The following is a 19,941-nucleotide window of genomic DNA, read 5'->3' as shown; positions in this document are numbered from 1 at the left end:
CAAGGGAGACACTGAGAGAGAAACAGAGCAGACAAAGAGAGGCAGGAGAGAAAAGAGGGCACAAACACAGTCAGCTGAGAAGGTGGCACTCTGAAAACAGACCAGAACTGACTGAAAAGTAATATAGCAGAAAGGAATAATTTTGCACCTTTTATTTGCTATCAAAATACAATTTCTTCCCCTTCTCACAAACCTCTTGCCAGTGTCAAGCAGGGCTGTCAGAAAGTCCTTCATTCTGGGTGGATGTTCCAGGCTGCAGCCACAAGGAAAGAGGGAATGGGGATTTTCCTGCTCCTGGGGAGTTTGACATCCTCAGCTGAGGAGAGGAGGAGGCATCAGAAGAAAAGGGCAGCTGGGCTTCACCCTTCCACAGGAAAAACGGGGCGGGGGAATCGCTCATCCTGTCTGCTGCTGCTCCACAGGGATGTGAGGGCTGATCCCAGAGCCCCAGTGGTCACAGTCAGGGCTGCCCTCAGGGAATGCTTGCCTGGTACTGAGGGGCAGCGTGGGAGCACCTGGATCTTGGGGCACCCAGCTGCTCCCCATGTTTGGAGGTGCCTGAGGAGGGCTGGGACAACGCCAGGGACATCCTGCAGTGACATCCCCCCTGTCCTGCCCTGGATGAGCTCAGTCCCAAACCTGACCCTGATCCTGGTCTCAATCTCACTCCATGTTTACACACACTCAATGTTCTGTATTTAATCTCATCCCAGTGCCAGACTTATCTAGCCCTAGACCCAATCCCAACCCCAGCCCTAAAGCTAATCCCATGTCCAGCCTTAACCCCAATCCCGGCTCTAATCCAAATCTCAGCCCCACCTCCAATCCCAGCCCCAATTCCAGCCCCTTCCTAAACCCTCAGCCCCAAACCAAATCCCAGGTTCCGCCCTTCTGAGGGTTTGGGGGTGTCTCTGTCCCTCTGAGCCCGATGATGTTTGGGTGGGGTCACAGCAGGGCTGAGAGGGACAGAGACCCCCCCGGCCTCCCCAGGTGTGAGAAGGTGGGAGAGCCCCCCCAGGCCCGAGCACCCTCAGCGGTGAGAGGGACACAGAGCCCCTGGTCCCCAGCCCTGCACAGGCATTGCCTGAGGCCAGAGGGATGGAGACCCCCCGAGCATCCCCCAGGGTGAGGGGACAGAGACCCCCGAGCACTCCTGGGCTGAGAGGGACAGAGACTGCCCTGAGCACCCCCTGGCACAGGGTATGAGAGGGAGGGAGACCCTCCAGGCATTCTCTGGGGTGAGAATGGTGGAGACCCCCTGGGGAATGGCCTGGGGTGACAGGGACAGGGAAAAACCCCCTGGGGAATGGTCTGGGGTGACAGGGACAGGAAAACACCCCCCAAACCCCTGCCAAGCATCCCCCAGGGCGAGAGGCACAGAGACCCCTCGAGCATCCCCTGGGCACTGGACAAAATAATTTGGCAGAAATCAAAATTTGACTCTGCATAAATCACTTTGATGAATATTTGATTTTCCCACAAGTCAGATGTGATGAAAATGCAAACAAATCCCAAACATTAATAAACTGACACTACAAGCAATTTTGTGGCAATTCCAAGTTCCACTGGTTCCTGCACAGCTCCAGCTCAGCTGCTAGCACGTTCTGATAAAAGTGTAAATTCAGCCCAAGACAGATATGATTAAAAGGAAAGTAAACTCTTTGTAGCTGTCACAAAGGCGACAGGGATGAAGAGAAAAATGATTCTCACATTTCGCAAAGCACTCAAGCCTGGGAATTCAGGAGTTATTTGGGAATTTAGCTACTTGAGCTGAGCTTCTTGGGGGACTTTTAGCAGCCTTGTGTTCTTCACCATGGGGTGAATGAACCTTGTCAGTCTCGCTGGTATCATTTGCTCCCTTTCCTCCTGTGATTTTAAAAAACATTTCAAGGAAGGATGTTGCAGACATTTTTTCATAAAATCCTCTCTTTTAGGATTTGTCCTTTCTGGGAGGCTGGGGCCCCAGAAGAAAAATGCAAACAATTATCTGCTGATGTGGAATGTAACAGGAGCATATGTGATTGGTCTTCTGGGAGTGTTTGGATTTGCTGACCACTCACGGGAGAGTTGGTCCTTGCTTTCTGCTGGACACAGAACTTTGTTATTCATTCTCTTCTTTCTATTCTTAGCTTAGCAAGCCTCTGCAACTTTTCTCTTTATTCCTTTTAGTATAGTTATAATGTATTATATATCATATATCAATAAATCCAGCCTTCTGATCATGAACCAAGATTCTCGTCCACTTCTCTCACCCTGAAGACCTTCATCAGGTCGCTGTAATAGAAGGACAACAAAATATTTTCTTTACACTCCGGGCCCACAAAGGCGATTTACCTCATCGGTTCTCCCATAAGTCACTCAGAGGAAGCTGCAGCCCAGTTTCAAAGAGTTCCTCCAGAGAGAACCACAACTTCCTCAGAGGAGGGAACCATGCTGTTGTCAAAGGCACTTGGGGTCAGAGAACAGTGCCTAAACTCACTGTGCCAAAATAATTTCACAGTCTGGTGAGTCTGGTTAAGAAAAGTGTTAGAGAGATTCCTCTGCCCCAATTAAGGTGATAATGAGACCAAACCCAAAATGAATTTTATTGAAAAGTAAATGGGATAGAAAAGGGGGGACAGGAAGGGAATGACAGGAAAAAGAGCCCTCCCCTGGAGCAGGGCAAGTGTGACATTGTCCTCTGTATGCGTGGCATTCCCAGGGTGGGGGTTTTACAGCTGAGCCAGTTTGGGTAAGGGGGGTGGTGTTCACCCCCTGAGCAGGGATTACCCCACTGTTTCAGGTTGCCATGCAAGATGTAACCAAATGCATGTTTTCAATCCCCACCTTCAGCAACTCTTATAAACAGGTGGGGCAGTGTTCTTTATCTCTTCCATGACTCACCCCTGATAACGCCCTCCAGGGGAGATATCTCCTGTGAATGGGCCATTGAGTGTCACTGCAGGACTGATAAAATTCCATCCTCCCATTGTGGGATGCTCTGCCCAGGGGGAGGATCCAAGCATTCCTACCTGGATATAAGCTCACACATTGCTACACCAGGAGCAGCTTACCTACTGGATTGCCAGAGGACAAGAACTCCCTAGCCACCACTGGACCTCCAGAGGAAGACCAGACCCTTCTACAGGATCACTGCTTCGACAGAATCACCTTCATCACTCCAACAGGACTGCACCACCATTTACTGGGACTGCTGCCACCACCCTGAACAACAGGGTGTCAGGTTATATCCTGACTCTGTCAGTTTAAGGCAGTGTTTCTGTATCATTGCCTTGATCTTCATTTTCTTTTAAATTGTAATTCTAGTTTAGACCCTCCCCAGGTTTGCCTTCAAACCAGTACAAAAGACAATGTGCGCACCCTTTGTTTTCTTCCCAGAACAGGATTTCCCATTCCCAAACCTTGATTGGATGGAGAAGGAGGCTGTGAGGAAGAGGAAGGATCCCCAGGACACCCAGATAGGTGAGGAGGAAGTCAGTTCCTATTTCCCCCTCTCTCCTGCTCTATCTCCCAGCCCAGCACAGCCCCTGGCTGCAAGACAACCCTGCTGCCAAAACCATCCTGCCGGGGATGCACTGGGGGAATCTCCTTCCCCTTCCCTCTGGCATGGAGGCAAAACCCATCCTGTCCTTGTCCTTCCTTCCCCAGGGAAGGAACTGAGGATGGAGACCAGGGAGGAAAAATCTGCATGGCAGAACCTCGTGAAAGAGGCCGCTTTGATTCTAACGCACAGGAATCCAACAGGGAAGAAAAACCTCAGATATCTCCCATGAGGAGGGGCTCCAAACCCAGCCCAGGGTGCTTTGAAGAAGAAAGAGCCACCCTGAGCCAGGTAGGTGGGCAGAGCTTCAGCCAGAGTTCAGAGCTGGTGGTCCATGAGAAGCTTCATGGTGGAGAGAAGCCCCACAAGTGCTTGCAGTGTGGGAAGAGCTTTAGGCGGAGCTCCCACCTGATCAGCCACCAGATGATCCACACTGGGGAATGGCCCTACAAGTGTGGGGAGTGTGGGAAGGGCTTCAGCTACAGATCCAACCTTGTGACCCACCAACGCATCCACACTGGGGAGAAGCCCTACGAGTGTCCCCAGTGTCAGAAGAGGTTTCAGACCAGCTCCAGTCTCCTCCAGCACCAGCGGATTCACACTGAGGAGAGGCCCTTCCTCTGCCCTGAGTGCGGAAAGGGCTTCAAGCACAACTTCACCCTCATCATCCACCGGCGCATCCACACAGGGGAGAGGCCCTATGAGTGTCCCCAGTGTGGGAAGAGCTTCACCACCAGCTCTCACTTGACCAGACACCAACGGAGCCACCAGTAAGGGATCCCTGAAAATGCCACAAATGCAGGAACAGCTTCATCCACCACTCCAGCTTCATCCCCCATGGGAGAACCCACATTGGGAAGAGCCCTGGTGATCCATGTTCCCCATGATCCATGCTGGGAAGGCACCAGTCCCTTTCCCTGCCCCTATCAGTGTAATGATGTGGCATTGAAAAACATGAGGGTCTTACCACGGCTGTGTCATTACATTCACTCCCACCTAAGAGAATTTCCAGGTGCAGAAAAGGGACACTCTCTCTCTCTCCCTGAGAAGAAGGGTGTCCTTTCCAAACAGGGGAAATTGTGGCCAGAAATACCCAGTGAGTTGTGTTTTAGTTTTCCCAGTAAATTGTTTCATTTATCCCTTCTGTTATCAATATTGTTTCAGTTCTGTTTGTCGCTTATCTTGTTCCTGTTCCTAATAAATTGTTCTTATCCCAGCCCGGGATCTTTGCCTTTGTGCTTTTCATGGGAGGCAGGAGGGCAGTGAGGGCAGCGCGGTTTTAGCAGGAGCAGAAAATTGGGGAATCCCATACCTGCACCCCGGCCCAAGGAAACCAAGCATCCCAGCTGGTCCCAGCCCTGGTGGCCATGGCAACAGCCTTGGGAGCGGGCCCCTGGTTGGGGCTGTGGGAACCTCTTCCCTCTGGTGCCCAGGGACAGGAGTAGAGGGAACGGCTGCAGCTGAGTCGGGGCAGGCTCCGGTTGGATGTCAGGAAAAGGTTTTTGCCCAGAGGCTGCTGGGGCCCTGCCCAGGCTCCCCAGGGAAGGGTGCCAGCTGCAGGGCTCTCTGAGCTGCAGCAGCGTTTGGACAGCGCTGCCAGGCCCAGGCTGGCATTGTTGGGGTGTCCTGTGCAGGGCCAGCAGTTGGACTGGAGGATCCTGATGGGTCCCTCCCAGCTCAGCCAATTCTGTGGTTCTGGGATCCCATGAGCCTGGGGATGGGGCTGCCAATGGTTGCCATGGCAACGGGCTCTGGCTGCAGGCCTGAGCTGGTGTCCATGGAAACCAGCCCTGGCATGGGGTCTCCATGGAGCTGCCAAGGGACTGAGCATAGCAACAGGGGGCTGGTGATGGTTGCCACGGAAACTGCCCATAGCAATAGGGGGCTTCTGATGGTTGCCTGCTAAGGATCAGATTTGTCACAGGCCCTCGGAGGGGTTCCATGGGGACTTTCCAGGAGTCACCAGGCTGTTCCAGAGCTGGAATATCACAGGCACAGACAGGAGCCCCATGGAGACCTCCCAGGGCTTTCTGGGGATTGTAAAGAGCCCTGTGCTCAGAGGCAGTCTCAGCCATTCCATGGTGACATCCCAGGGGACCTTGTGCTGCAAAGGCACCGATCTGTCACAGGCACTCACGGGGGCTCCATGATGACATCCCTGGTGTTCCCAGGCTGCCAAAGACCCAGGATGTCCCAGACACTCACAGGGTTCCTGTCATGGGCAGATATATTTATATAAATATGTATTCTCTGTTATGGTAATGATTAGACAAAATTGCCTTAATCAGAAATATTTATGCCAGGATGTTAGAGACGTAAAATATATTATACAGAGCACTAGGAAATTATTTCAAAGCAACTGTATTAAGCAAAACCCGTAATTAAGCAGAGATTGATGTCACTCCCCTAGACCAATGACCATGGGCAATTCCCTTTGGCTCAGCCTGGAGCAGTGCCCTTGAGGGTTTCCCCACCACTGGGAGGAATCCCCACACCCCTCAAGAAGGGAAATGTCAGGAGATGCTGCCATTAAAATTTGTGACAGGGCTTTTCTCGTCTGAGGTGCTGCCCTGTCAGTCAGATGTGCCCAGGCTGGGCCAGCTCAGCAGCGCTGCAGAAGCTCTCAGTGGTGTCACTTGGTTGTTCCTTTCTCTGGGGATATTTCCAGCTCTGCCACAGCTTCAGCTCCATCTGAGGATGTTGAACTTTGAGATGGAGGAGTCAGGCTGGTTTCAGCATTATTAACCCCCAAAGCAGTGTGACACCCCTCCTTCATTTCCCACTTGGGGCTTTGCAAACAGGACCTTGTTGGAGTTGTTGGAGCCCATGGCAGGCAGAGCCTCCTGCTCCAGTAGGAACTGCCTTTCCTGTGCTATCAGCAGGGCAGGTCCTGCTGCAGGAAAAGCCCCAGGCCAGCCCCAGCACAGGGAAGGGCTCGGGCACAAGGGCAGAGTGCCGTGCTGGGAGCTGTGCCAGGGAGAGCCTGAGGCACCAAAGGCACCTTGGCAGCAGCAGCTGCTTGCAGCCCATGGCCAGAAGCCTCCCTTGGCAGCCCGGCCTGGTGGCCACCACTGCAGAGCTGCTGCCTCAGGGCTCATTCCTGGCTGGGCTCTGAAAAGCCACTTCTGCCCCAGGAGCCTGACTGGGAAGCCATTGGCCCCAGCACCTTGGCGACAAGATAATAATGACAAAACTCTTCATGCCAGCAGAGCCAAGGCAGGGGCAGAGGAAAGGGCAGAGCCAGGCCCAGGGGACAGGGCTGCCATGGTGATGGCTGTAAGGTCACTGCCCCAGCAGCAGCCTGGCTGCCTTCAGCAGACATTCTGGCCAGAAGCCTTGTGAGGGCACCCAGCATATCAGAGAACCCACAATGCAGGAATTCTGTCACTGGAGATGAGAGGGTTTCAATGGGCAACGCTGCACAAAGCTCCTGCTCTTGGACAATTCCTGGGATGGGGAATCCACTTCTCTGGAAAAACGGTTGCAGTTTCCTGCCACTTTTATAATTGTAAAATCTTTCCTCCTTCTAACAAATGTTAATTTGTCCCCATTCAGTTTAAAGATACTGACTCGTTTTCTGTCACTGTAGGATTTAGGAGAAAATAACTTAGAATGCTATTTTTCCCTTTTCACAGACCTTGGAGAGGACTCAAAAATCTCCCAAGATGGGATTTGGAGGCCTCATCACAAAACCAGCAGGGAGAGTCTGCGGCCTCTGTGGTCAGTGGTGTAGAGACTGAGGACTGAAAGGGAATAGCCTGGGAGGGATGGATGGGTGGTTTCAGAGAGGCTGGAGCTTTTCTTCATAGTAGGAATAAGCCTGAAGAAGACCTAATAGCACCAAGTGCAGCTTGGGAGGTCCAGACTGAACACCAGCAGAAAGGAATTTCCCTGTCAGAGCAGGGCTGTGGTACAGCACGTCCCCAGCAGGAGCCTGGAGCAGCCCAAGGCTCTGTGTGGGCATGCAGGGGCAGGCAGGAGGCAGAGCTGTCAGCAAAGGAAGGGCCCAGCCATGTAGGGCAGCCGAGGGGTGCTGAGAGCCTGCAGGGACAGAGGTGCAGGTTTGCTCAGCAGCAGAAACACCTTTCCCTCGCTTGTCCCCACCTGTCATCACTGCCACCAGTGTTCTGCTCTACCTGGAACCTGGGGACATTTTCTCAGTCCTGTCCCTCAGAAGGATCTATTTAAAGTATGAGAAACTTCAGTGTTTCACCCTCTTTTTGAGTCCCTGAGAAGGTTTTTTGAGCACACTCCGAGGGACTGAGTCTGATGCAAAGAGCAGCAAAGTCCCAGAGGCTCATTAAAGTCCCTGTGCTGTGTCTGTGCTGCTGAGCTGGGCCGGGCTCCTGGCCCAGAGGCAGCTCCTGGCAAGGGCAGCGCTGCAGAGACACAGCTCTGGTCAGGAGCAGCTCCTGTGCACAGCCCAGCAGGGCTGGGGCACTGCCAGGGCCCCTCAGGGACACCAGCAGGGCACAGAAAGAGCTCACAGGGGCTCAGCACTGGAAGGGGCTGTGGGATGGCCCTTAGGGGGCTATGTCACAGCAGCACCTCTGTGGCTGTGTCATAGAGGCACAGAGCAGCTGGGATGTCACCAAGGGGCTGTGTGACAGCACAGAGTGGGCTGTGTGAGGTCACAGATTGGGCTCTGACATCAAAGAGTTTGTTGTGTAAGGTCACTGAGCAGCTACAGCGTCATAGAGGGGACTTTGTGACATCACAGAACAGGCTGTGAGATCATGGCATGGCTGCATGACATCATAGAGCTGGCAGTGAGGTCAAAGTATGTGCTGTGACCTTACAGAGTGTCAGTATGACATCACAGAGAAGGTTTTGTGACATCACTGAGGGGGGTTGTTACATCACAGAGATGGCTGTGACATCATAGAGTAGGGTGTGAGGCCATAGAGCAGATCCTGCCATCATAGAAGGTGGCTCTATGACATCAGGGAGTGGGCTGTGACAACACTGGGTGGCTGTGTAACATCATAGAACAGGCTGTGACATCACAGTAGAGATTGTGAAATCATAGAGTGACTTTCTGACATCACAGAGACTTCTGTGACATCACAGAGCAGCTGTATCACATCATAGCGTGGCGTCTCAGAGTTGGCTCTGGGACATCACAGGGGCAGTGTGACATCACAGGGGCAGTGTGACATCACAGGGGCTGTGTGACATCACAGGGGCTGTGTGAGGTCCCTGGGGCGGTCACTCTGCCCCAGCCCCCCTCACAGCTCCCCCCAGAGCAGTCCAACCCTGCTCGTGCACAGTGGGGTCCCCTGTCCCCCCGGGTCCCCCTGCCCCCAGCCCCGCAGCCTCCCCCAGAGGATGTTCCACGAGATCAACCCCAGAGCCTGAGACGGGGACGGGGGGCTGGGGCCCTGGGGGTGGCACAGGGGGACAGGGACCCCCCCGGCAGCGTCCCTATGTCCTCCAGGGCCAGAGCCTGGGCCAGGGCTCCTTCACCCTGCTACCAACGAGGCCTTGAGACCGCTGAAGAAATCCCCAGCAAGGGAGCAGCAAAAACCAGACTGAATATTAAGGGACGGCAGCACAAATTTCCTTGGCAAGAGTCACTCTGCTCCTGACTGGACACTTCAGGCACAACAAGGAAACAAAGAAACAGCAAAACCAAACAGAATCCAAACAATCAAACCAGAAATTTACTGAAAACTGGGGCTTTCATTCCTAAGGAAAAGAACTGCCCTTCTTATCTCGGTGCCCATGGCCAGAATTGGGATTTCACCTCCAGTATTCCCTATTGTGACAGAGTGGAGGAATTTCTTGTCTCAAGACATTTCATGTGTGGGGAGTGTTGCAGTGTGTTGCAATTTCCTGTTTTAAACTTCCCAGCCCCTTCCCAGGAGTGGCAATATCTCTCTTCCCCTTCCCCTTCCCCCTCGCCCCCTGCGGGGCTGTCAAGCAGTCTTAATATTCCAGCAAGGCCATCGTGTGGTTGGTCAGGTTCAAAAGATGCCCCTGTGCCCAGAGGTCATTGGTCTGTCTGGGTGTCATCATTGCCTGAGACCCTGCCCCTCCCACCTGGTTGGTGGCTCACCTTTCCCTTCCCTCCCCCTCCCCCTGGAGCTTAAAAAGTCACTCAGGCCATGCGGTCGGGATTCTTTTGGAGCTGTTACCTAAGCTTCAGACGTGTGTGACCATGGAATAAACTCTTGATATTAACCCTCCAGCAGAATCTCTCTCCTTTTCCTCCTCACCTTAGCCTGAAGCCTTCCCACCTGAGGCAAACTGAGTTTCCACAAGCCTGGACTTGTTTTGGCGCTCAGCTGCACCATCCAGCCAGCCAAAAGTGTCTCTGAGGTGAAACACCACAGTTGCCGCCTTTGGCCCAGGAGCAGGGGTCAGACGAGCCCAGGCACAATCTACCTGGTAATATTGGGATCTTATTCCAATAGAGGAGAAAGGGGCAGGTCCAGCCCTCCCCTGCCCTGTAAGCCCAGCCCTGCCCTGCCCTGTGACCCCAATCCCCCCAGAGCCTCTATCCCAGCCCAGCAGTGTCTGCCAGTCCCTGGCACAGCACAGGCAATGCTCCACAGCCACCTCTGCAGCCCCAGCCCAGCTCCTGAGGGACCAAATGAGCCACAGTCCCACCTGGGGGAAGGGCCCAGGAAGACCAAGGGGTATTGAAGGCTGACCAAAGGCAAGCACATATCTTGACCCTACCTCCTCTTGGAATTTCCATCTGAATGCTACTAGAATCCAGGAGCTGGTACCTCTGTGTATGCTCCTCTGTATCCTTTTTGCCTCTCTCTCTTTCTGTCCTTTTCTTCTATTTCGGTCCTTTTGCAAATTTGAGTAATGTAAAATTCAAATAGCTTAGAGTTTGTGAAGTTGAATGGGCCAAGTCAGTGCTTTAAGAAGTGTTCTGTGTTGATTGAATGTCATATTAAATCTTGCCAAAAATTCTCTGATTTTCTAAAGTTACCAGTAAGGACTGTTTTGTTGTTTTGAGTTCCTGAGGATCTCTTGTTGGTATTTCTCCAGGAAGTCCAATTAAGAATACAGAAACAATTGTAATTCCTTTTAAATATCTCCTTGACAGAGTTTTCTACTGGATGGAAGTCAGGGCTTGTGTGTCCTGCTTGGCACAGCCCAGGCAGGGCTTTCCCAGCCCCATTCCACACTCCATTTCCCAGCTGGAGCCGCTGGTGCCTCTGAGTTGTGCTACCCCAGCCCCAGGGACGCTCTCCTTGCCTGTCCATTCCCCCATGGTCTCTGGGCAGGGATGGCCTCAGTGGGGGCTGCTGACATCCTCAGCACCTTGGAGGCTGCTGCTGAATTTTCCTGCTCCAGAGGCTTGTTCAGCCTTCAGCTCTTCAGTGCAGGAATTCAGTGTCCCAGGGCTCATTAACATTCAGAACACCCTAACAAGCCAAATCTCTGGGGATAATTTGATTTCAGTTTCCAAATCTTGTGTGGTTAATAAGAGAGATTTCAGAAGTGCATTCAACTGAATATGTTCTATTTAAAAAGACAGTGAGGAAACAGTTTTTAGGTCCTGTTCAGTTTTTTTCCCCGTTCATAAATTGATATGTGCAATTTCCAGTTGACACTGAATCCAAGTACCTCCTCATGCAGTTTGACTGGGTATGAAAATCAGGACCTTTCATGGCTGACAATCAATCAGACTCTGTCCCTACCCCCACCCCACCATTTTCCCCATCCAAGGCTGGCACTCAGAGCAGCCTTGTGCAAATCTGAGCTCCCTCCAGCCCGCACTGGACCTAGCCAACAGACCACAGTTGAACAGGATATAACTTAATAAAAACTACACCATTAAAATAACAATCACACAATTCCAAACTCTTCTCTGAGCTATGTGCAATGTCCCAGCATGTCTGATGAGTCCACTGTTCACAACTGATTTGCATACTAAAATTAATTTTTGACTAGTGTGGTTCTGTGATAGATATAAACACAATTGAGTTCTTGTATCAGGACTCTTGGCCTGGACTGAGGACAGAACAGCACAAACAATTCCTGATTTGCAAATCTATCAGTGGTGGATGGAGAAGGGAGGTCAGGCTGCTCTTGGTGTTGAGGAAATGCTGAAAGCAGCCTGACTCATTTCATTTCCTCATGCCCTGGCTGATCTCCCCTCTTTCCCCTTCCACCCATTGGCTTTTGTCTCCCCCCAGCCCCCTGTGAAGAGCCTGGCTCTGTGTTCTCCATCCCCTCCTGGCTGGCACTGCCAGGCTGGCATGAGGAGCCCCTCAGCCTTCCCTGCTCCAGGCTGGACCAGCGCAGCTCCCTCAGCCTCTTCTCACAGCCCAAGGGCTCCAGCCCCACCTTGGAGGCCCTTCCCAGACCCTGCTCCAGCTGCCAGACATCTTTCCTGCCCTGGGGAACCCAGATCAGGCCACAGTGACCTGGATAATCCCAGTCCTTGATGTCCTGATCACACAGCCCTGGCCCCTTGTCCCCTGTCAGGCTCTGGGGTGGATCCTGTGGAACATCCTTTGGTGGAGGCTGTGGCTCCAGGTGGGCCAGGGGGATCCTGGGAGACAGGGACCCTGCTGGGCATGGACAGCATTGGAGTTGGTTGGAGAAACTGTGAGGGGGAGCTGGGGCAAAGTGACCAACCCAGTGACCTGACACAGCCCTGCTGGGATGTCACACAGCCCCTCTGGGATGTCACAGCCTGCTCTGGGATGTCACAGCCCATTCTCCAATGTCACACAGCTGGTCTCTGATGTCACACCAGAGTCTGTGATGCCGTAGTCTGCACTGTGATGTCAGACCTCTGCCCTGTGATGTCACAGCTGGCTCTGTTATGTCACAGAGGCAGTGTATGATGTCATAGCTCTCAATGACCTCACATAATCCACTCTGTGATGTCACAACCCACTCTGTGACCTCTTGTTACCAGATGATAAATTGTTTCCACCAGCTGAGCTGACACCTGGAGCTTGTTCTCAAAAACCCAGGCCTATGGAAACTACACAACGCTCATTGTGTTAGAAGGGGAACTGGAAGTTCAGCAGCCTCAGTGTCCTTCCAGCTCAGCCAGGCCCATGGGAACATTGGGGTCCACGACCACCAGGGACCACCAGAGAGCCCCCAGGACATGGGTGAAGGGGAGGGGAAATATGTTAATGATATTCAGGAAACGATTGTCACATGTGTGTTTAGTCCAGGACAATCAATGAATATGTATGCAAAATACAGAAAATAAAGAGAAACCCTCCTTTACTCTATTACTGCGCCTGAGTGGGCGCAGCTGGTGAGAGAGAGACAGTGAATCTTGTTTCTTGAATCAAAAGGCTGAATTTATTAATATAAGATATAATACATTATAGTTATACTAGAAAGAATACGGAGAGAGGTTTTGCAGAGCAGCTAGGCTAGATAGACATAGATAGAAAAGAATCCACAACAAAGCTGTGGCCAAGGACTCAGTCCCCTGGCTTGCACTGGTGATTGGCCCTTAATTATAAACATAAAACATGAACCAATAACCAATCAAAATAGGTGCCCCTGTTGCATTCCCCAGCAGCTGATAATAGTTGTTTACCTTGTCTTCGGAGGCCTCTGGCCTCCCGAAGACACAGAAATCCGAAAGAAAGGATTTCTGTTGAGAAATGTCTGCGACATCTCACCTTTCTAAATTGTATAAAAATAAAAGAAAAATGCTGATGTGGAATGAACAGGAAATTCCTTCACCTATAAAATATAGAATACTCAAAAATCACTAAAACAATCCTACAATATAAGAAAAATGCAAAATACAATGTAAAGAGAATTTGAGTCCATGCAGCTGAGTTTCAGGAACAGTTCATCAGCTGAAGTTGTTTCTTTTGGACATCTGAGAGTCCTTTTTGTCCTGAAATCAGCATAACACAATTTTAAACAATTTAAAACAATTTAAAACAATTTGAACAATTTAGGAATGTCCTTTCTGGCCCTTCAATGCTTCAGGGCTTCAGAGCTGCTGCCCGCTGTTTTCAATCTTTTTTTTTTTTTTTTTTTTTTTTTTGATTGAAAGCAAAAGAGCAGCACCGAGCAGAGCAGTGCCAGAGAAGGAAAGGCCCTGGGGCCCTGGCCCATGCTGGACCAGGAACCCAAAAAGTGGCTCACAAAGGGGGACCAGGTCCAGTAGGAGAAACCAGAGTCCCCAAAAACACAAGGAGGCCACGCAGTGGGGCCAGCCCAGGAATTTTTTGTGCCCAACGGCCCAGGCCAAACACATAAGGCAGGCTGTGCATTTCCATAAGCCTGAACTCTGCTGCCAGCACAATGGCAGCACGGGTAGTGAGACACTTCCTTTCCCCTAAACCACTGAGGCATGCCAGCAGCAGGGAAATAGAAGCTGCCCCGAGAATCTTCATCTCGGGTCTGGGAATGTTTGTTTCCCACAGCAACACGGCACCACCCCCACCGGGCTGGGGACCAAAGGCAGAACTTTTGGGAGCCCCCTCCCCCTCGCCCCTAGGGCACAAGAGGGGCGGAAGAGATGGCAGCCTCCATGGGACAGCAACCGAAACACCACCCCCCAAACCGCTGAGCTTGAAAGCCAGCAGCTGGACTGCCGCAAGAGTCAGCTGGCGGGCAGGCCCTGCTCCACTGAAGGAGAGACCAGCCTCTGGGGCCGCTTCCTGGGGCAGGCCCAGGGCTGGCGGGCTGGCCATGGGGGGCGCCGGGCCGGGGTGGGGGCCCGCGGGTTCAACGCTGTTTTCTGCCACTGACTCTGGGGCTGTCTCGGCTTGAGGCGGCGGGGACGCGCGGGATCACGGCTCCGCCGCGTCCCCCAGCCCTGAAAGCGGCGGTAGGCACGGCGCGGGACGGGCGCCGTCCCCCGCCGCTGACTCCGGGGTCCGCTGCGGAGGCGCAGTCGCAGTCTCCGTCACAGCGCAAACAGGCAGCAGCGGAGCCGGGACAAGCGGCGGAGCATCGCTGTTGCTTAGCAACAGGTCAATCGCCGGAAGTGCTGTCTCTTCTGCCTTCTCCGACACAGGCTCTGGCAGGGGCAGGGAGGCCGGTGAAACCGCGGGTGGGACCGCCTGGAGTGACGGCTCTGGCAGGGCCGTGGAGGAAACCTCAGAGACCGGTGTCACCCCCATGTGTGAAGGAGGCGGAGTCTGAGGGGCCGGCGCTGGCTTGAGCGGCCACTCCCATCCCCCCGGAGAGAGAGAAGGGGGGGAGGAGAAGGCTCCATCTAAACATGCTCCGGAGCAAGAGTAAAAAAAAACTTCTTTGCGCTGCGAAGTTTCAGCCCTAACCTCTGGCCTCCCAAAGACACAGAAATCCGAAAGAAAGGATTTCTATGGAGAAATGTCTGCGACAGTACTCAGCATGCACGGCTTTGGGAGGAGCTATCCCCTGTTCATCCAGCTGAATAAAGAATGCAGCTTCTTAATGCTACACTGGGGTTAAGGAGTTTTCTGTTTTACTAAATTTTTCGTAACACTCTCACTGCCAAGGAAAGCTCTGTCTGGTGCTGTTCACAAACAGAGAAGGGTTGGTGGCAGATGTGGGGCTCAGAGGCAGCCTGGGGCAGAGTGACCATGAAATAATCAAGTTTTCAATATTCTGTGAAAGAATGAGGGGCAGTAACAAAACTTCTACACTGGAATTAGGAAAGGCAGACTTTGGCCTGTTTAGGAGGCAGATTTGGGGAATACTGTGGTATCTCAGCACCTCAGGACTGATGTGCAGAGTGACCGAGACCACCCTTGGGGGGTTCGGGAGTCCTGGAATGTCGTCAGAAGTGTCTGGTGGCTGGACTTTGATCCTACACGGGAGACGACACCTGTATGAGGATGGGAGGATTTCACTGGGGTGAATGGTGAAGGGATAAGTTAATTAGAGTGTGAAACACAGGGTTTAAGATTTCTGTACAGGGGGGTCTAAAGAAGTAAGATGGAGGAATTGGGGCGTGTCCTGTCCTTCTTCTTCTTCTTCTTGGCCTCCATCTTCTGTGGTGATGTTGGCAATTTAGGATTGGTTATTACTAAAGGTGTACTGGTCAATAAGAGTAAAAGGTATTGGGGGAAATAGGTAAATATTGTATATGTAGTTTTGAGTATAAAGATAGGTGACCTCCCCGGGGGCTCTCAGTGTGCTCATGGCTGGCTTGCTGTGCAGACCTCTGTCGGGCCAAGAGAAAATCTTTTAGATAAATAACTAATAAACACTGAAGACCGAGAAAAAACCTGAAGCCTCTTCTCGTCCTTTGAAGCCCGGGCTGCCCAAGACCACCCCGGGCCTTTCCAGGTCATTAAAACAGCTGAGAAACCGACAGAATACCAAATCGGGTACTGATTGTTTTAAGGGAAACAGCCCTTAAAAACAAATGGGGCCCAGGAAGGATGGACACGTTTCAAGAAAGTAATGTTAAGCGGGAAGCATCAACATTGGATAGAAGCTCAGGCAACTTAGGAAGTGTTTAAGGGTGTTGTTAGGTCATGCAGAATGAAAAGCTGAGATGTGAAAGCTCAATTAGAACTTAACCTGGCCACTTCTGTGAAAAATAATAGGAAATGTTTCTATAAATAAACTAATATCAAAACATGGGATAAGGCGAACCTCTACTCTCTGTTGAATGCAGTGGAGAATATAGTAACCAAAGATAAGGAAAAGGCTACACTACTTAACACCTTGTTTGTCTCAATTTTCAATATTAAGACAGGTTGCCCTCAGGACAAGTGTTCTCCTGAGCTGGTAGATGGGCACAGGCAGCAGAACAGCCCCTGGAATTCAGGAGGAAGCAGTGGGTGACCAGCTGAGCCACTCAGATGCTCACAAGTGTATGGGATCAGACAGGATCCATCCTAGGGCAATGAGGGAGCTGTGGATGAGCTCCCCAGGCTGCGCTCCATCATTGACCATCAGTGCTGCCTCAGCAGGGAGCTCCCAGAGGACTGGAGGTGCCAGTGTGAGCCCATCCCCAAGAAGGGCTGGAAGGAGGATCTGGGGACCTCCAGGCCTGTCAGCCTGACCTGGGTGCCCAGTGAGGTTGTGGAACAGATCACCCTGAGTGCCATCCCAGGGCACCCACAGGATGGCCAAGGGGTCAGAGCCAGCTAGTGTGGATTTAGGAGTGGCAGGTCCTGCCTGAGTGATCTGATCTCCTTTTATGACCAGGTGACCCACCTGTGGACACAGGAAAGGCTGTGGATGTTGTGTGCCTTGAATTCAGCAAAGCCTTTGACAATGACCAGGTGCCCCACCTGTGGATGCAGGAAAGGCTGTGGATGTTGTGTGCCTGGAATTCAGCAAAGCCTTTGACACTGTCTCTGACAGCATTCCCTGGAAAAGTTGCAGCCCATGGCTTGGGCAGGTTCTCTCCTTGCTGGGAGATTTAAGAACTGGCTGGAGGCTGGGCTCAGAGAGTGGTGGGGATGGTGCTGCACCCAGCTGGTGTACAGGCAATGGTGGTGTCCCCCAGGGATCTGTGTTGGGCCCAGTCCTGTTTAATATCTTCACTGGTGATCTGGGTGAGGGGATCGAGTCCACCATTCACAACTTGCAGATGGCACCAAGCTGGGTGTGAGTGTGGATCTGCTGGAGGGCAGGACAAGAAGACACAGCCTTAAGCAGCACCAGGGGAGGTTCAGGCTGGAAAATAGGAAGGAGTTCTTCACAGAAAGGGTGAGTGAGAATTGGAATGGCTGGCCAGGGGGAGGTGGCAGAGTCCCTGTCCCTCTTCAGTGGCACTTAGCGCCATGGTCTGTGTGACAAGGCAGTATTAGGGCATTGGTTGGACTTGATGATCCCAAAGGTCTTTTCCAGCCTATTTGATTCTGTCATTCTGTCATAATTGGGACACTCTGGGGCCATTGTGACACTGCAAGGCCTCATGGAACTAAGAGGACCATGGTGACACCATGCAGCCCCACAGAACCAGGGGTCCACTGGGGCCAAATGGAACCAGGCAGTGCACCGTGACACTCTGGGTCCTTGTGGAACCACAGAGGCCATTGTGACACTGCAGGGCCTTGTGTAACCAAGGGGTTTCACCATTTTGACACTAGAACACCAAGGAGACCATTGGGAGACTCCAGGGCCCAGTGGAACCAAGGGGCCATTCTGACACTGCAGGGCCTCATGGAACTAAGGGGACATTGTGACAGTGCAGGATCATGTTTCACCAAGGGGCCACTGTGACACGAGGGGGCCTCAGGGGATCTGGAAGAACGTTGTGACACTGTGTGGCCTCATGGAAACAAGGAGTCCATTGTGACACTGAGGGGACTTGTGGAACTACAGAGACCATGGTGACAGTGTGGGACCTCATGTACCCATGGGGCCATTATGACACTCTGGGGCCTCATGGAACCAAGGGGCCACTGTGAAACTGCAGCACAAGCAAGAACATGTGAAGCCCCATGGAACCAAGGAGTCCATTGTCACATTTTGGGGCCCCACGGAACCAAGGAGACCATTGTTGCTCTGCATGGTCTCATGGACCCAAGGAGAACAGTGTGACAGTGCAGGGCCTTGTGTAACCAAGAGGCCATTGTGTCACTGAGGGGCCCCCTGGAACCTAGGACATCTTTGCAGATGACACCAAGCTGGATGTGAGTGCTGATCTGTGGGAGCATAGAAGGGCTTTGCAGAGAGACCTGGACAGGCTGGATTGAGGGGCTGAATCCAGCAATTTCAGGTTTAAAAAATCCAAATACCAGGCCCTGCAATTTGGCCCCAGTGCTATAGGCTGGGGATGGAGTGGCTGAACAGCAGCCAGGCAGAAAAGGACCTGCAGGGACTGATGAACAGCAGGCTGGACATGAGCCATCAGTGTGACCAGGTGGCCAAGAAGGCCAATGGCTCCTGGCCTGGCTCAGGAATGGTGTGGCCAGTAGGAGCAAGGCTGATGTGCCAGCACTGATCTGCCTCCAGCTCTGCACACAGACATTGCTGCTGCAGCTCCAGAGAAGGCAACAAAAGGGCATCTCTGCAGAAAACTCTGCTGGGACATCCTTTACTTCCTTTAAATACACCAAGAGTGCAGTCCCCCATTGACACAGTCTGTGGCCACAAGGAACGTGGAGAGAAACAAAATGAGAAATGGCACAAGCAATGATGTTTCTTTGTGGACAGAATGGAAAAACTAAAAAAAAGGAAAGAAATCTCCAAAATGAAACCAACAAGAAGTATCAAAAACTAGTTTTATTACAAGTGATTTGCAGAAATTGACCAGCAGTTTAATGTTCCTGAAAGCACCCAGTCATCAGTCTCCTCACAGCAGCCTTGAGCTCCTGGTTCCTCAGGCTGTAGATGAGGGGGTTCAGGGCTGGAGGCACCACTGAGTACAGAACTGACAAAGCCAGATCCAGGGATGGGGAGGAGAGGGAGGGAGGCTTCAGGTGAGCAAACATGACAGTGCTGATGAACAGGGAGACCACAGCCAGGTGAGGGAGGCAGGTGGAAAAGGCTTTGTGCCGTCCCTGCTCAGAGGGGATCCTCAGCACGACCCTGAAGATCTGCACATAGGAGAAAACAATGAAAACAAAACAACCAAATAGCAAGCAGGCACTAACTGCAATTATCCCCAGTTCCCTGAGTGAGGAATTTGAGCAGGAGAGCTTGAGGATCTGTGGGATTTCACAGAAGAACTGGCCCAGGACATTGCCATGGCACAGGGACAGGGAAAATGTATTGGCTGTGTGCAGCAGCGAATAGAGAAAGGCACTGGCCCAGGCAGCTGCTGCCATGTGGGCACAAGCTCTGCTGCCCAGGAGGGTCCCGTAGTGCAGGGGTTTGCAGATGGACACGTAGCGGTCGTAGCACATGATGGTCAGGAGATAAAACTCTGCCCCAATAAAGAAGAGAAAGAAAAAGAGCTGTGTAGCACATCCTTTGTAGGAGATGTCTCTGGTGTCCCAGAGGGAATTGTGCATGGCTTTGGGGACAGTGGTGCAGATGGAGCCCAGGTCAGTGAGGGCCAGGTTGAGCAGGAAGAAGAACATGGGTGTGTGCAGCTGGTGGCCGCAGGCTACGGCGCTGATGATGAGGCCGTTGCCCAGGAGGGCAGCCAGGGAGATGCCCAGCAAGAGGCAGAAGTGCAGGAGCTGCAGCTGCCGCGTGTTTGCCAATGCTAGCAGGAGGAAGTGGCTTATGGAGCTGCTGTTGGACATTTGAGCTGTCTTGGCATGGGGATCTGTAAGAAAAGTAATCATGGAATAGTTGGGTTTGGAGAGGACTTTGAATATCCCAGCACATCTTGGGGGCACTTTCCCCCCACTGCCTGCCCAGGGCTCTGCTGCCTGGAGCTGTCCCTGCCAGCAGCTGCTTCCCTGTGCCCAGGGCTGGGCCCTGCCAGTGCTGCCAGAGCCCAGCCCAGCCCTGGGGACTCAGCTCTGCCCTGAAGACCCCTCCCAGTTCTGGCACTGCCCAGGGGATGCTCTGGCTCTGCAGGCTCTGATAGGAATGTCAGA

The 19,941-nt window shown here is 52.4% G+C and overlaps 1 protein-coding gene and 1 pseudogene across 1 annotated transcript; one reads left to right on the top strand and one right to left on the bottom strand.

Moving 5' to 3' along the window:
• LOC132085905 (zinc finger protein 850-like) overlaps positions 1–19,941 on the top strand; it is a 534,273-nt pseudogene that overhangs the window by 319,371 nt on the left and 194,961 nt on the right.
• On the bottom strand, positions 18,709–19,665 carry LOC132085916 (olfactory receptor 14J1-like). Its single transcript, XM_059491385.1, has one exon. The coding sequence runs from the start codon at positions 19,639–19,641 to the stop codon at positions 18,709–18,711; it is 933 nt and encodes a 310-aa protein (XP_059347368.1). The 5' UTR covers positions 19,642–19,665.

The sequence above is a fragment of the Ammospiza nelsoni genome, chromosome 33 (assembly GCF_027579445.1).
Source record: "Ammospiza nelsoni isolate bAmmNel1 chromosome 33, bAmmNel1.pri, whole genome shotgun sequence".
NCBI classification, from domain to species: Eukaryota; Metazoa; Chordata; class Aves; order Passeriformes; family Passerellidae; genus Ammospiza; species Ammospiza nelsoni.
Note: the sequence above shows the minus strand (reverse complement) of the source record. Positions and strands in the feature narration are given on the sequence as shown.

What these genes read in the sequence shown, in the direction of transcription:
- LOC132085916 (XM_059491385.1), bottom strand. Translation starts at nt 19,641, where the DNA reads ATGTCCAACAGCAGCTCCATAAGCCACTTCCTCCTGCTAGCATTGGCA.